This window comes from Leptosomus discolor, chromosome 2, assembly GCF_034619465.1.
Source record: "Leptosomus discolor isolate bLepDis1 chromosome 2, bLepDis1.hap2, whole genome shotgun sequence".
In the NCBI taxonomy this organism is placed as follows: Eukaryota; Metazoa; Chordata; class Aves; order Leptosomiformes; family Leptosomidae; genus Leptosomus; species Leptosomus discolor.
In genome coordinates, this window is record NC_141392.1 from 13862710 (window position 1) to 13880957 (window position 18248).

An 18248-nucleotide genomic window follows, 5' to 3' on the forward strand; every position below is an offset into this window, starting at 1 on the left:
CCTGCTACTGAAAGGATAGACAGACTGACGCTAACCACAAGCCAACCTGTGAGTTACAGAACCCAAACAGATGCTCTAAAGAAAGTCAATGCTGAAGATGGGCTGGCACGATCCAGCAAAGGGGCAGCTGACTCCAGGGCTCCGTGGGAACTCTGATGCCATGGAAAATTTAGGACCCATATCTTCCACAGGGAAGGAAGTTAAGGCCCCAATCTGCAAACACTTGCATGCTTGTTTATTTTTAGACCTATGTAGTACTTCACATCTTGAAGGCAATGGAGATATTTATATGGATAAAGTATTACATATCTTCCAGTCTTCATCGGCTTGGGGCCACAGCGAAGAGAGGGGCCAACACAACAGCCTGCTCAGGCCAAAGAAATGTCAAGTTTTTAATGTCAAAATCTCTTACAACAACTGACGCAGGCAACAGTAGGCCATTCAGAAAACCAGCCTAGGGAGGTACTGAAAATCAACTTCACTAGACTAGTAGACATGATAGAAAATCTTGAGTGGCATCACTTAGCACATACATGAGACTGCACTTTAGGAGGGAAAACAGTGGATATTATCACTGAAAACATATATAGGGTTACACTTTTTCAGAAAAATAGACAAATATGAAGGATTAAAGACAACAAGGCACAACTAAACTGAGCATATCTATGATCAAATATTCTGAAACATAATATTTTAATAACCTTGCATATTTAATCAGTGTAAATATATTACGATAAAACACACGTTCCTCAGACACCAATGACTCATATTCAGTTTCAAAGTCAGACTCCCCGATACTTAAACTCATCATAGCAATGCTATAAGCAGTCAGGCCAAAATCACAACTTTCTCTAGATGGAATACCGCATAGTAGCTCACACCACTTTTCATAGGTGTTAATAATCACAGTTCTCACAGGTGCAGGAGATCAAGTTTACAGAATCTTGGTGATTTTCAGCCTTTTACTTAAGGATTGAATATTCAAATACAAGCAATATACCATCATGGTCAAAATACTTCCAATATCTGTTTTATTGTAGGACAGGAGAAAAGAATCATAGGAAGCCCAAATATTTCCACTAGGGTTACCTACTATCAGTCAGTCATGAAACTTCATTGCTTTTTTAAAGTTTTCCACAACAACTTAAAGCACACTTACATTAAAAAGTTTGTTGATCATTTTACTGGGCAAACTATTTTATAGCTCAGTAGATAGTAGATACAGCTTATATCAATCTATGTCAGTAAAGTTTTTACATAGTTTTTTGTTTGGTTTTTTTTTTTTTAATAGCAAAAACCCCAATTTGAGACAAGCAGAACACCCATGCGGAAATTGCTGCACCTCCTCCAAGACTTTTTCTGGTAAAGAGAGGTCATTAAAAAAAATATTAAAAAAATCCCATTCTTAAATACTATGCTTGTAAAAAAACCCCACTTGACCACAATAAAACCAGGGAGAATTCAAAGCAAAACCATATTTAAAAATGCCATTTTCTCTTTTAACATTTTACATTAGCTTTACAGTTGGACTACAGGTCAACAAAGTAGTAATTCGGAATGTGTTTTTTCAGACTGAACACACACACTGCCCTTAGGTATGGGACCCTATCGTGGGTAACTCGGTTATGCAATCGCTAGGGACTCTGCTAGGGATGAAAGTCTAATTAAAAAGTCTCTTGACTTCAGAGTCAGAGGGAAGGGATCCCCATGTCTGATATGACTTTACTGAAACTGCCCTGGGAGTGTGGGGAGAGGGAAAGTAAAACAAAGGTTGTGTGAGTTCTCCTTGGAGGAATGGTTTTGGAGAACTGTTTGAAGAGAAAGCACAAGGTCCTGTCACAGTTATCAAAGTATACACATACTTAAAGAGTGAAGAGAACTTGTATTTAAATGTCTTAGAAGAATATGATAACAAGAGTACTGCACACTTCTTAAACAAGGCATTTCCTGACGTTGTGGTGTAACCTTTTCAGCTGGACAACAGTAATCTACAAAAGAAGTACTAATAGAAAGGTACATAGAAGGTAGCATAATAGCTTTAGCATAATATGCATCTGCCTGGTACAAGATATTAGCAAACTTAATTATATTTTCTGAAATAGCATGGTTCTGTACTCACCTGTGCAATAAAAACGCTATTGAAAAGGGCAGTTTAAGGAAAAGAACATACAAAACCCAGGAAGAATGGAGTCTCTTTATTTTATTTCATCTTGCGTTTGTATTATTAAAGCAAAGCGTTCTATACACACTATTTAGCTATTTACTGCCATTCTACACCCATTATTGACCTAATTGCAGAAAGACAAATGCAGGGACAAACTTGTTAAAATGAGCATATTGATAATGCTTCTCTGACTTTGACAAATACTTATTTAAAAATGAGATACTGCTCATGGGGTTCTTTTATTAACAGTTAATGGCTCAATTCACAGAACTTTGAGACATCACGGAACATGTAGCAAAACGCAATGCTGATAATACATGTCTCTCCTCTTCGCTAAACATTCTGCAGAGGAAGAGTATTATGGTAACAGCTGAGCTACTGATTAATCAAACCCCTAAATGGAAAGAATCCGGCAAGTGATGGATGGTAACTTCTAGATACAAGATGATCCCATATTTATGTATGTAGGCAAAAAAAACCTTCAGTGTCACAGCCATTAAGAATTATTATCTGAAAATACTTGTATATGTATTTTAAAATAATGTGAGACAGCTTTTTCATAGCAGATATCATAGTATGATTGCAAGTTAGGTATGGGAAAGACCTGAAGAAAAAAACCAATAAATCCAAGTACTTCAACTTGTTTCAAAGCCAACTAACATTGCAACGGCTTCAAAAAGAAAAAAAGTACAATTAATTTTTGTTTTGTTTCTTAACACTAGTTTTAACTGCGCACAACCACACTACTGGAGTATCTTTAAAACCCCTCCTGTGAGATGTGCAAAAAACAGAAATGAAATGATAGTGTGAGTCAGAACGGGAATTTTACTGCAACAAAAAGAGTATCTCAAAACAGTACATTAAAATATTTTAATAAATCACCTTGTTCTACAGCTTCTAACGGATAAAGTTGACTGTCAGCTGTGGCATCTATGAGAATACCTGCTGGAAAACAAAGTGTATCTATCTCTAGATCAAAATCAGTTTGACTAATCTTAGTGTCTAACAGTTTCTTAATAACAGACTGTTGTAAAACAAAAAGTTGTAAGATTTCCAATCAGACTAAGTAGTTCTTCAATTTTGGTTGTTTACTAGGTTGCGGCTGCTTCACTGTATCTGTAAGAATGGATGAATAGAGAGTTGAATGGGCTAAAAAGGCTTTCTCTCAACAGGTATCCATTATTTCCCTCTTATCTTTTTAAAATAGGAAACATTTTCAAGTACTTTTGGAGCTGCAGACTGATTTCTTGAGGAACTACTGCTACAGTAAATTGCACAGAAATACTTCAAACAAAAGTTATACGTGCCATACTTAGAACTTCCAGCCCAAGATACATAGGCGTTGTAACCAAAGCAAAGCAATGGAATTTTAACAGAGGATGAATATTCCTTTACAGTTTTGCAAATAGAGCTAGAACAATCAGAACTTAAAGATTCACTTTCACAATTCACATGTTGAAAATTATTGTCAGGAATTTTTGCTCGCGGTATACAATACAAAGAGGTCTTTAGAATTCACTTGCTCTCAGTAGCACACAGCACTGAAAGAGTGGGAGCATGCCACATAAATTCATTATTGTAAATAACACTTATACAAGTGGGCACCTCTGCTAGCTGCAGAATTCCAGGCTCTCAGCCCTTTGCAATTATGTTGCCCTGAAATTCTTTGGATATGGAATGTATTTGACTCAGTTTAGTTAGAAAGAGATATTTGAAGCGGCAAACTGACATTATGCTATGCCACAAAACTTTCCAATAAAAAGTACGTGTTGATTACAAATCCCACTTCTGTTTAAAATTTGTTATCATTTCAAAAAGCATATCAAGTATTTAAACAACAATAAACAGTTCTCCTGAAACACAGAGAACATGTGCATTCAGCTATCATGAAAAGGACACCAGGTACTAACCTTTTACTCTACGCTATGTGATGGTGAAACAATGTTCCCAAACTGACAGTACTCACAGTGGAAAGCACGAACGTTTGTTTTAAGCAAATTCAATGCTATAAAGCTGCTACTTCTTTTCTTAGTATTATTCTTCTGGAAAAATGGGTGAAGTTGAGAGAAAAAGAAAAGTAATAAAAATGCTTCTTAAAATTCATCACTATATTTCACAGTCACATGAAGGAAGCTGTGCCCTTTTTATTCTAAGGAAATATCTACGCAAGCATCTGGAAGTAAGTATTTTTCTCTGCAGTTTGGGACCAGAGGAAGGGAGAGATCCTCCTCTTGAAGAAAAAAAAATCCTGTTCCCTCTGCAGTCAGGGTAGATATTGCCAGCTACGTACAGGGGTGGGTGAGGAGGAAGGCAGGATTTTCTCCTTAGTCCATCTGAACAACAGTTTTCTTCAGCCCTATCATTTAATTTTAAAGTGGAATTTGTTTTATATTGCAGGACCAATAAGTAGCCTTGGAGCTTGATTGGTTGGGTGCTTAATGAAATTGCTTCTGCTGACATTAGATACATTAGGATACTGATTAAAACACTTAATGATCCCTCTTGATTTTAAATTGCTAGCTTAGATTTGCAAGACGCCATCAAAGTATATTTTCCCTTCCTTTCCTCCATCCTAATCCTGCTTTTCCTTGCCCTTTTTCTGTTCATGATCCCTAAAGGTTGTGGTTCATTGGCATCAGCACGATCACAAACCAAACAATAACATGATGTTGAACACTGTATTGTTTAAAATATGCCAAAACCCAGCATATAAACACTGAAAGACAGGCATCTTTAAAATACAATTTCCTGGTTCAAAGCTCAAACTATTCTTAAATGTGGAAACACTGAGGATTATTAATATAAAGGGAAATCCAAAGTCAGAGCAAACTTTAACTTTTTAAAATACTTGCTGAAAAAAGATAATCCTGTAAATGTAAAAACAAGTATAAAAGCTTTACTTTTGAGCTTGAATGTGGAAGACAGTGATGCATTGCCAGATAACGGTGTTGGAATGGCATTCCTATGACAACAAAGCCATTTTTCATGCTCTTATACAAAGTGGCATACCAAATCACTTTCCAGTGGGAAACGTGTATATGTTCCGGGCAAAATCACAGCTTATCCTCAAATAGTGTTAAACACTAGAAATACCAGGTTTGGAAACTTTGTCTGAAAAGGGGGAAAACACAACAGCTATAAAAAATTCCACTTTCCTCGACAAATCTTATTAAGACTTTTGAGATGAAATTATACTTAAAAAAAAAAAATTTGCTTATATACTAAAACCTGATGTGTCGGAAGCTTTAATGAAAAAAAGTTAAAATACTCAATTTTATGCTTAATACAAACTTTAAGACCACAGAAAATAAAAAAGTAGAAGTTTTTGTACATTTTAGCACCATTATAAAGTTAGACTCGGATGCCGGTTCTGTCACTGTGGCTGTACCTTGCAGCTGGTGTAGCTAATGTGAAGCACATTGACTTCAGTGATCTTTGAGAGAATAATAACTGGATTTGTTGATCACAACAAATAACATAAGTTTGCCACATCTTTTTTTGCTTTTCTTGTCTTTTAAATTAATTTTGAGCTTTATTTTTATCAGGCAGCCAGAGTGCATTTCTGTCAGCTAAATCCAAGTCCGAGTCCTTTTGGTCTCTGGATGGCTCGTATTGGCTCTGCTATCCCTTTGCCGTCTGGTCCGAGGCCCGTGCCAGGTGTCCAGCCCATACTCTGAAGCATTCTGTTTCCAATGTTGTTTTCTGGGATTGGTTGGGTGTTTTCACCTACAAACCCTGAGATTAAAGAAACACACAGCATTAATCAGCACTGCCTGCCATGTGGAGAAGAGCAGGATAATCTCCTTTAAAGCTTTAAACCTTCTTATTCTCCTAATTCATCTAATAGGTTGCTAGAACAGGCTGTCTTTGCACATGTTGACCTCCTGACTGCGTATGATTCTAAATAATACAGTCTTGCGCTTTGCTTTATTTTTTTATGCTTTTAAAGACTCACTCAGTTTTTAAGTATGACAAATATTGTCACAGATCTTTTATATTCTAATACAGTGGATTTTTTAGTCTCAAAGAACATGCATCACCTGCACAAGTCTACCAACACACCGGTGGCAAGATTACCTGAATTTCTTAACCCATACGGTTACTAAGCCAAGGCACATCATAGGAATGTGACCACTTTCCATTCTTAGCAATATTTATCAATGCTCAGATCTCTTTCAATAAAACACAGTAATTTCTGATCAAACAATTACAGCTATTACAGAAACAGCACAGACAAGTGGTCTACTATTCTGAAATTCAGCTATACCTTCACTCAGTTTCTCTTTTACTGAACATTGTAAGAAGGATTTGATACATCCAAGTTTACTTTTGGTATTTGCAATGCCATTAAGTGTTGTTTACACTTTTCTCTCCATACCATCAAGATCCCTGAGAAAAGCTGCACACATACTGCAGAAAGGATTGTCAGGATTGCAAATTTTAATATAACAGACTCATTTTCTTAATAACAGATCATTTTTTCCATGAATGCATCACAAAAAAAAAAAGTGAAGTCAAGTAACAAAGCTGGCTTTTCCCCCTCATCAACCAAATTCCTCAAGCTAGAGTTTGGAGAAGAGGCATGGATAAGCCTTCGCATATATAACTGTCTTGCATGGGGGACACAAATTATATTTATTTCAAGAATCTGCATTAAACCTTATTAAGTTATACCACACAAACAATTTTAAAAAGGGCTGAAGTTTTTGAACTAACACAAGCAGTTGCATGTAGGCAACTGGATTTTGTTTTCAGTTTTGCTCAACATCTCCCTGCCCACTGACAACAGAACAAGAAAACCCCCACCATGTGCCCAACTTCAAATACTACCTGTTTAACTTCCACCTATTTATTCTGACCTGCTACTTTTTGAAAAATACTGTAGAAGTAAACTATGTTTTGTGTTTTTGGAGACTATAATGTCGTCAATCAAGAATTTACCATTGACAAGCAGCTGGCTCGTCGCTATATTAACTTCCTAAACAAGAACACAAGAAAAGTTGAACATGCACTTCTGAAAAGCCTAATTTTTATCACACACACACAAAAAAGGAAAGCCCCACAGTGGAAACGGCATACACAAACAGAAGTTCAAAATGAGAGGTGCACATTAAAAACCTCATGATGACTGTGATGATGAATTTACAATACTCCAGCATTATCCACTATAGATCTGTTCATATTCAGTAAAACGCTGGCTACATAAAAGGTAGACAGCCTCCTAGTATCTCAGTTCCTGAGTCAAAGAAAAAGGGAAACGCATTGAGAGAAAGCATCCTTTAATACTGGTTTGAAGCTATGCTTAATGCTAGGCTTAAAATAAAGGCTTTTAAGTCAGCAGCCTCCAGTCCCCCAGAGGGTTCCTCTTGAACTGACCAGCACAAAATTCAATGTCCAAGACTTCCTTTCTTTTCAGGCCCCCACAGGCAGAGGCAATTTTCATACAGACGAGACCCTGACACTGCCTGGCATACACAACACAGGCTTTGCAACCTTCTTAGTTATACTTTCTAGCTCAAAAAAAGAGAAAGAAAAAAGGCTACCATTCAACGAAAGTTCTGGTAAACCTTGCAGGTAAAAACCTGGAAGCGTGTCTTGGTCCACTTTTCACAAAAAAATGCTAAGAAATCAGAAAAATGCTAAGAAATGGAGCATTGTTCCAACGAACGTCTGTGGAGCAATTAAGGGGGAAACTTAAAAGGGAAGAAAGATCCAACAGATTTGCCAAGCAGGAAAGAGCAAGGGTACGAGTATATTTCACGACATCTAAGAATTAGAAATATTAAACCACTCATAATGGTGCTTGGGCGAAGACAGCAACGCTGCTGGAATGGTATGCAAGGCATAGCCTGAGACAAGGTAACCAGTTTTTTTGTTAGTCTATTTTGGGGAAAACCCCACAGACCTCTTCCTGTTAACAGATGTACCGTTCTGTATGATTTCCAATTCTCAAGACAGCCAGAGCGACCTCTCAAAAAAGATATATGAGAGAACAATCTGTACCCTGATGTGTTATTTAATAAACCCATGTTTCCATTTTTGATATTTTGTGAAGCAGCTCAATGTTTTTTTTCTGTGCCTGACAAGATAATTGGAATACTTTTTGATTTTACAGACATGTAAGTACTTCTAGTATGTATACTATAACTACTTTTCCCTCCACTGCACACTTTTCTGTCTCCTGTTAGAAGACTGAAACCTCTCCTGAAGAGTTCTGTTTCATTCTTATACATCACGAGATTAAAATACAACAGAAAAAGAGCAGAAAGCACCATAAACCTGGCTTCACAACCCACTTTTGAGCAATCAAACAGCATACACTGTCCAAAGCGTAATGTGTTTGGAGGCTTTGGACTGCAGCAAGAATAAGGCAAAACCATAACTCCACGCAACTTGGCTATATTACTAATTGACTAATTACTCCTTCTGGCAAATGAGGTGAATATGGATAGCTTTTATTTTAATTATGAAAAATATTTAATATATGCAGGCCATTCTTTTTCAATACTGTAATTTTTTATATCATAGAATGGTCTGGGTTGGAAGGGACCTTAAAGATCACCTAGTTCCAATGCCCCTGCCAGGGGCAGGGACACCTTCCACTAGACCAGATTGCTCCAAGCCTCATCCAACCTGGCCTTGAACACTGCCAGGGAAGTGCTACGTAAATACTATATATATCTGTCTTTAATATTCCTGCAATTCTCATCTATTATTTGAAAAATTTATCTGTAATGCAACATATTTTACTTGAATCAGAAGAATATGGACAGTGGTGTTGCCCTTTTCCTCTATTCCACAACCAATCAGCAATCGGGAAAAAAAAGAATTTGCATTGCTGATTGACTGCATGACAGGAGAGAGCTCTTAAAAATCATACCACACTATGTGCTATTCCCCTGACCCCCATTCCTGTGCTTTGGGCTTTTATTTTCTAATTAAAACGAGTAATTGTCCTTGCAATATTCATCTTCAAGTTCAGTTTTTAATTCACGCCTATGGCACTTCTTGGACTAGCCAGTAGGGCCTGTTAGAACAGTCCAAGCATATCGGGCTTGAAAACGGCTGTGCTACCTCTGGGACGTGTTTGGTCTCGACCCACCCAGGAGCAAGAGCAAAATCAACCCATTGCGCCATCCAACAAAAAATAACTGCAAAATCAGGTTAAGGAAAAAAAGTGGGAATACATTTTTTTCTAAGTTCCTTGCTGTATGGGGCTTTGGGGGGGTTCCAGGATTTACGAGGAAGCCTCCTGTGCAGAGCCTTTTCTTTCTACAGACTGAAAATGTTTTTAGCAACCATAACAACTTGGTTCCTGATCTACCAGATGAGTAGTCTGCATGTAGAAGTGGCTGCCATTACACAAGTGAGGAGCAAATGCTGAGGCTGTCAAATACCCTCACTTATGTTCCTTCTCTTTGCAATACTGCCAACCGAAATAAAAAAAAAGGGCCAATCCTCAAACCTTTGTGTATATGAATAGATACACTTCAAGGTCTACACGTATTATGCATATGACCTTACGTACACAGAATATGGAACCCATGAGCAGAAAGAGGCAAAACTGGGAAAGGAAAACCAAAAAACTCATCACATTTGTTTAATTTTGGTATGATATTTATGATGGCACTAAGGCAAGTTTTAATGCAAAATAAAGGTATGTAATTTTTTCTTAACAGCTGTTGAGACAGGTATGTCCTGGTTAAACAGTACACTAGCATTCAGTGCCATACCCTTGATTTTACAGTGATTGCCATGAATTAATTTAATTCCATCTGTAAGCTAAAATCAGATCAGAGGTCTAATGCTGCTGCAGGCTCCACATCTGTTTAATCATTTTTGGATACAACAGCTTGCAAAAGTTCAGGTTTTAAATTTGCTTCATATTTTAGAAACAATGTTACACCAGTGTACATCATCCTTAGCAGGAAACAAATGAGCCTATTCACAGTTTTGATCTGACAGATCCACTTTATTTGCGAAATGCTTCTAAAGCAATTAAAATCTCACCAATTAAGTTATTTATTATAGAATAATAAAGGAACTGTGACCCCATAAACCACTATTGTGACAATATTTATTTGTATGGTCCAATTGCCCGATAAGGCTAACATCAAGCATGTTTGGTTTACATTGGGGTGAAGAAAATCAGAATACAGCTAGGTTCAATCTCTTAAATAGCCCTTATTTGCGAAAAATCTGCCCCCTGGCCCCCCTTAGTTATAAGACACAAATGAAGGCATATTGAAGTAATTTCATCTCTGGAGACTGAAATATTTTTGATGTTAAGAAAACGGGTTTTTAAACAGTTCTGAGAAAATGACACTGTACATAAATATAGTCTTGGCCTTTCATCTTTCTTTTATATGATTAAGACTTGTGAGCAGAACAGCAATGCCTTTGCAGAGCATACCACAACTATTATTTCCTCTTCTATCGCTCCCAGCAGCCTTAAATCCTTTAAATCCTTTCCTAGAAGGATCTCTTTTTGCTTGGGTAATTTTTGCAATACATGGCCCGCTAACCCTTACCCCCTACCCTGGATCTCACTTATGTCTATCACAGCAGAGTCAGTCTTTCTACCTCAAATCTTCCAAGGAGCATTGTGGATGGTAATTCACTTGCGTAATTGGCTCAAGAGATGAAAATCTTGTATCTGCCTCTCTTAGCCACTAATCTATCCAGCTGACTGCAAGCCTAATTGGCAGCTTGTTTAGTAATTTGGCTCCTAAAGTGTTGTATTGATGTTGGATAAACAGCCAATGGAAGGAGAAACGATACATGCTGCTTCACTTTAAAAGCTAGTGCACTTTCCCCCTCATTTTCTGAAAGCATTTAATATTCCATCTATTCTTTTTCTTTTCTTACTCCTCACTAGACAGATGAGCTCAGAACAGTAGGGGCTGATTCTGATACACAAGACAATTTTACAAGGAATGTAAACAGAATAATACATTGCTGTAGTGTATCTTTTTATTTTGGCTCGCTCTAACTAGCAAAATGGGAATCAGACTGCCTAGATGTTTATATGCTTAAAACTGCTTTGGATAATTGTGCAGTCAGCATCATAAGCATAGCTGACAGCCATACCATGATTTTTAAAATCAGTACCTGCAGTGGTTTTCAAAACTCAGTATACTACGGCTGTATAGCTTAAAAAAAAAAAAAAAAAAAAAGTTATGAAAATGCCATATTACTTAGCTAAATATTTGACATTGCATTTTTGTAACAGACTTTCATATATCCCTCACAGTGAGCTATCTAAGACTGTGTCTAAAGAGTAACCTTAGAATGATTATAGTTCAGGTGAGTCTGCTTGCATTGTATTTTATTCTAGCTAGAAGAGAGATAAAAATAGCAGAGAGGACAGAGCTGTAACTTCAGTAGGTGTTTTACCCAGGATCCACAGCAGAGTTTTGTTAATGTCTGCACTGCCATAGTTTCATTCCTATTGCCTCATTGCAAGGGGTATTAAAGGAACGGCTAAATACATTCTTTCTTGCAGCATAGACCCTAGATTTAAATCCATTTTCAACTCTCCTGCATATATAAACATAAATCCACACATTGATGAAAACTGAGACACTGAACTTTAGGTTCAACTGGTCACCCAGTATCACAGATCACTTGGAAATGGATTTGCAGGTGCTCTTCTCCTTCCATGCTTTATTGGAGTACCCTGTGTGTAAAGTGTAACTTCATGCCCGTTCAGTCTTTACTGCTACTAATATCAGTTGGGAAGAGTCAGAATTATTAGATTTCCATTTATCCCTCTGCAAGGTGACTCCTGAATGCCCAAGACCATCTTTTCACTTGGGTCCAAAGGAGGTCAGTTTTATGTCTTGTCTATGCTGACAGAAACACTGTCACTGGATGGCATATTGGAAGAAGCGTTCTCACTGGGGAACATTCCAAAGTTCTGCTCAAAACCCCTGAAACTCAGCAAAATTCCTCCCTTCCGATAAGCATTCTCTGACTTTTACAAAAATACTAGTAACTTTACACTGAAAATCACAGTAATACTCTCAAAATGGACAGTGCAGTTATTGTTAATTTCAGCAGAAAGATTGAAGATTAAATTGATATCAGGACAACACAAATCATGGTAGCTCTATCGGACCCCAGCTCAAGTTGGGATGGATTGTAATGATACTGGAAATGAAGTTCCACTTCTATTGCCTATTCTGTGCCTGTGTGGTTGGAGTATTATCTTCTGTCAAACTATCTTAATTAAAAAATGAAGATTAATTCATTAAAGCTAGGCAAATATATCTGCATATTTTTAACTATGAGCTAAATAACCACTTGCCTATTTATTGATGGAAACAATGCTCACTGTGATCTCTCTATCAGTAATGAAGGCATCAGAACACAAATCTTAGTTATTACATTGGCACTGGCAGCGTCAATATATAGGCTGAAAAGTAAACTTCTCTTTCAATCAGTAAATCAATATTTCCTCTCACTGTAGTGGAAAAGCAAAAAAAGCAAAATTTTTCTTGATGAAATAAAGAGCATAACCAGTATCTACAACAGCTTTTATCAGAAACTTTTGCACCAATTGCAAACCTTTTATAGAAAGACAGAAAATAGAAATCCAAACTTGCCTGCACTGGAAACCTGATCAATGAATTTTATATTCTCACATTATGAAAATATTTTCTCACATCTTAAACAGTTATTTTTATTTCTCTGAAGTGGCAAAAACCTTCTGCATAAAGCTATCAGGTTTATGCATAGGCCCTTCTTCCTTATTCAAAGAGTAATATACTAACAAACCTTTACGAAAAGTGATTTTTGCATAATCTATAGCAGGGCCTAGTTGCAGCAGTGCTCCCTGTTCCCTTGGGAGAAAGAAAAACTAGTCACCATCAACTGAGAGGTAGTTGTGGAGAGCTGGGATGAGAAGTTATATTGACTGGGGAAAAACTACACGTATTTCCTCCTTGCACATTTTAACTCACAAACCTTCTCTGGTTAACAAAAGACCTTCAGTTTTACCTACCTGACAGAAATATCAGGTACTGTACTGCCTTTATCAGTTGAGTTCTAGGAAAAATTCACAATGTACATCATCCCATCTGAAAAAGGTGATGGTTCTAACAAACTGCATCTAAAATGTACACAGCTCTTCTGTGGGGAACCACTTTATTGTACTTGGTAGAGAAGGAACAGAACTTGCAGAGCACATAACTGACCTGGAGGATGAGTCTTCCTACTGACACCTCTCAGTTTCAGGCAAAACTATTCCTCAAGTGTACAACTGTCCAATAAGAGTCATATTTGGAACTTGATATAAATACCTGGTTTAGCCTTTTTTAAGCATAAATTTCTTGCATATTAAGGATGCTCTCATTAGTGATATTCTCTGTTAAGCTGATTTACAATTCTTCAAAGCGAAGTCCAAAAAATGTACAGAATCACAGCATATCTCAAGTTGGAAGGGACCCATAAGGATCATTGAGTCCAACTCCCAATGGAGGCAATTTCCACAACCAGAAACAACTACTTTACGAAAGGCTCCCAGAGTAACTTGGGGAATTATGTTTGAACCTTTCACATTTCAGAAGACAACAGCATTTAAAAAAGACAGGTCATCTTCTATCAACCTGAAGGTTTCTTCTTGACTTTGTATCAGCTGCGCGTACAGCCTGAAGAACATTGTCTTCTCTCTAGATCACAAGAAATCCATCAGCAAATTCTCAGTATAAGCTTGGTCCTTGTTGCATTGTGGATCTTTTCTTAAGTTTGTTAATGAACTCTCCTCATTACTCTGGTGTAAGGGGCCCCCACCTGAACCAATGACCTCAGGCTCAACACAAAAAGTGTTTTGCTCTGAAGGGACAGCAGTTTCAAATACCAGATGGCATTCTGCAATCTTTTAATTTTTGAACTGATTTAGTGAGACAATATGGTAGGAGAAAAAAAGAAACAGAAAGGAAGCTCTAAAATTCAGTCTGTTGCAGAAACCTACCAAAGAGTATCCATAGGGTAGACAGTCAAGCAGATATGCTGTGTATGCATGCCAGAAAGGACTTTGGTAGACTAAGGATAAGAAAAGCCACGATGCAGTAAGAGAAAGTGTGCACAACATATGCCAACGTTGTATTGCTCTGTGACAAGAGATTTCTGTCTCTGGAGCTATACATTTAGTAGACAGAAAGACAGTGAATCAAGCCTAAAAGAAAGTAGATATATAAGTTTGTCTGGAGTTGTGGAAATTAACTGCCGGTTCATCTAAGTACACAAAAGTCTACCCTTTCTCTGCAACTATCTCACTAAGTTGACCTTCACCACAAACTTCGCCCTCAGCCACCTCTGTTATCACAGTGTAATCACAATCTTTTTCAAATCATCATTTTGGTACTGCAGATATTCAGGTCTGATTTTTAATCACTGACATATTAAGCATCAGCAAAACAGTTTGCTTAGCTGTTCCACTGGCAATTTTTAAAAAGGAATGAAAACATGTACCCTTTTGATTACCTTGTTAAAGTGAGTCATGATGGCATTATAGCAGTGCTCAGTATTTCTGCTGTAATTAAGAATCTGTCATATTTTTCATTAAAACACATTCTTTAAAATGAGACTTTTAACTTGGTCATTTCAATCAGTACCAGCCTGAAGTGTAGCATACAACATGCCAACTAGATAAAGAAAATGACATGTGAAATTTGCTTTTGCAAAATATTAGTCAAAGTGCTCATAACATGCACAATAATTTATATATTTTCTATGCACATTCTCCGTATTTTAGGTACAAAATAGTTTTCTCTTTTTAAAACTAGTTTTTGCAGGTTTTCAACACTGCTCCAGACTGTAAACCATACTATACATATACATTATAACCATGTAAACATCAGAGCACATACATTGTTTTCAAATAGAAATAAATGGCTACTTACAAGGCACACAAGCAATACTTAACTTTTTTTTGTTCTGAATCAAACTTTCTACATTCTGTAAAACAAGTTGTTAACATCCTGCAGATGTGAAGCGGAATATGATACAAGACTTAAACCAGGTAATCTAAGACTGAAATTACTGTAAGCATTCCCAGTGTGTTTCAAGCAGTAACAATACTTTTCAGAGAATGTCCTTTCTCTTGCATGCAAACTCTTTGTTGTTGTTGTCTTGTTATTATTTCCATTAATTCTGAACTCAGTTTTGGTAGGGCTATTTCCATGATAATGTATTAGTTTGTCTAAGAGGTTTTATACAAACTTGAGGGCACTGTATTGCTGCAATGAAATATGTCAGGGTGTCATATGAAATAGCTCTACCACTCAGGGAGTGAGAGAGGGCATAGTCATTGAGAATGACCTGGTCCAAAATCTGACTAGAATCACTAAAATAATATTGGCTCCGTGGAAGAAGCTGTGTAAAAAACTAGATATTTATAATGTACAGCACCTAATTCTTAAAAGAAATCATACAAAGTAAACAAAGTTTTTACTGATGCCTTTTTTTAATTGATAAACTAATTAACTATCTAGGTTCAGTAACACACAGATGGGGCTATATCAAGCATCCACAAATCAGAAAATTTACTATAGTAAAAAAGGACACTCCTGTCTCAGTACTGTCAGCTCCTAACAATTCATATCTACATTATCTCCCATTTTCTTCAATGCTTTTCAACATAGCTTTTCCTCACCTTTACATATGACATTTTTGAAACTTTGAAATGCTCTGTGCTGCTCAAACTTTCTTGCTTCAATAGTTTCTCATTGCTGTACAAGTACATCTACATCCTTTGTTACTAATATACACAAACCTACTGGTATGTGACTTTGACTCCAGGCTGAGAACAGGCTATAAATTTAGAAATCAATATCTAACTCTATCAATATTCATTTTACTTTTTCAATACAAAATACAAAGGTGAAAGAGCAGTAAATAAGCTGGAGTACTGAAATAAATTGGGTGTTCTTGTCACAATTAATAAATGTTTAACCAATAACACTGCTTGCCACAGAAGTCTATGGCTTTGTAAGGTGTCTGAATGTAGCAGGTGCTACCCTTGTGAGACTCAAAACCAGAGAACATGTTTCGATACTTCATTAGGATCACCAGTCATTCTCTTCAGTACTACTGAACCTAAACATATAAATAACCATTTTCAACACTGTGCATAGCACTACAGGAATTAATTTACTGATGTAATTTATTCAAAAAATGCAGACAAGAATTTTGAAAATACTGTTTTCAACGGATCGTTTCACATTAGGTGAAACTTCGCTAATTTGCAGTACATATAGGTCAAGAAAATGTTTGCAGTTAATGACTCATTTAGAGACAGCCTTTCATGTTTCACTGTGATACTAAATATGGACAATTATTAGTAGAATGCTTCTTTTAATTTCCAACTTTTGTTCATGTAAATATACAACTTTTGTCCTTTCTTTCTTTCATGAAAAAGAAGTTTAAAAATTCTTCTACATAGAATCTAGTCCCTCTGGTACTATAGCTTAGCTAACTAAAACTAAAAGAAAACTCTCTTTCTTTTATAAAATGGCAGAAAAGCAGAAAAAAAAATTTAGAAGACCACAGAAAAAATTCTTAGTCCTGCTGCTCAGAACAAAATTGAAAAGATTACCTTGAACTTGGAAAGAAACCCCCCCGTCCCTCATTAGTTAATAGGTACCTCATATGATACCTTTATCCATCATTATTCTCTGTTGCTCTCCAAGTAAAGGCAAATTTTGGGGGCAAAACAATCTTCAACATTGTGAAAATATAGATACATAACACTGAATGACCACATACTATATTTGCCTTAGTATCAAAATATTGGCTTTGCAAAGTTATGCAGAGGAGCCAGCTTGTAAAATAAAATACTGAACACTGAAAGCCCAAGGTAAAATGAATAATAAAATTAATTTCATGATACTTCATACCCTCTCAGTACAAAATGACATCCTCTAGTACTTGAAAGTTGTGAAGTGAAAATCACCTTCTAGAATTAATTATATTATTCTCTCTTCAGCCATTAAGTATTTTTCTTTCTCACTTCACATATGTTCAGAGTCTTAGAAGCTGACCCATACACTCTCTTTTTCCATACTCCTGCCACTAAGGTGCTTTTATAACATTTAAAATATTATTCTTCGTCTGTTTCTGCCACTGAGGTTTGAAACAAAGAAGTTTCAGGAGAGGGAATTCAGCTGGAATACAAATATTAGGCTTCTCTAAAGACATTTACTTAGAATATATTGCAAGAACTGTATGTGTTGCACATGTTGCTATAGTAATTGATATGTGACTAGGACGTGCAATCCGGACTTCCATAGTAGCAATATATAAAAAGCCTCACACAGGCACACACACAACATCTAATCCTTCCAGTATGCACATACTTAATTAATAGAACAAACTGATGAGAGTCCTATAAATCACTAAGTATTGAAAAAGTCATTTCACAGCTGTGACATCAGCAAAATGCATCCAGTGGTTGTGACCCCGCATCTGTAAAAATCTTTCAGAAACGTGCTTGCAAGTGCTTCCTATTTGATCTACAGCACTAATTTTAAAGCTGTGTTTCACTACATTATCTCCACATTTTTAATTGTTTCCCCAAGAATTCACATCCTGTCTTTACTGTGCAGCATATTTATAGCATATGTATGCATTCCTCACAAAAAAAAAGATACATCGTCTTCTACCTTGTAATGCTTGAACAGACTTAAGCAGTAATCTTTACTATCTATGATTCTCAGTATATGAAAAAAGATTTATTCTCTTTAAAGAAGTACTGTCCTACAAAAGACTAGAAATTGGAAATGTTTGAGGGAGAATGAAAAGAGCCTATTTATTTCTTAATCTCCATTAATAAGTAAGGATAGGACATATCTGAAGTTATATGGGAAGTTACCGAATTTATCAAGCATTTCCCCAGGTCACTGACCTACTGCTTTGTATTTAGAGATTTAACATCTTGTGTTTTGTGTTCTGTCCCAGGGAAATTGGTTACCTGTGGGTCCTGGCAGGGGAGCAGCTTTCCTTCTCCGTTTGATGTCTCCCATGCACAATGATCCTAAATGTACACTGGTTTGCCTGCAAGTAATTATAGGAGAAAACTATT

The 18248-nt window shown here is 36.6% G+C and overlaps 1 protein-coding gene across 1 annotated transcript in view; it reads right to left on the reverse strand.

The window, feature by feature from the left end:
- Positions 1-5729: 5729 nt before the first annotated feature.
- Positions 5730-18248, reverse strand: part of GPATCH2 (G-patch domain containing 2) — a 128568-nt gene continuing 116049 nt past the window's right edge. Inside the window, exons 9-10 of the mRNA XM_086460738.1 lie at positions 18138-18220; positions 5730-5899 (exon numbers count right to left, since the gene is read on the reverse strand). Coding sequence (XP_086316864.1) covers positions 5730-5899; positions 18138-18220 — 253 coding nt within the window. The remainder of the gene's footprint in view (positions 5900-18137; positions 18221-18248) is intronic.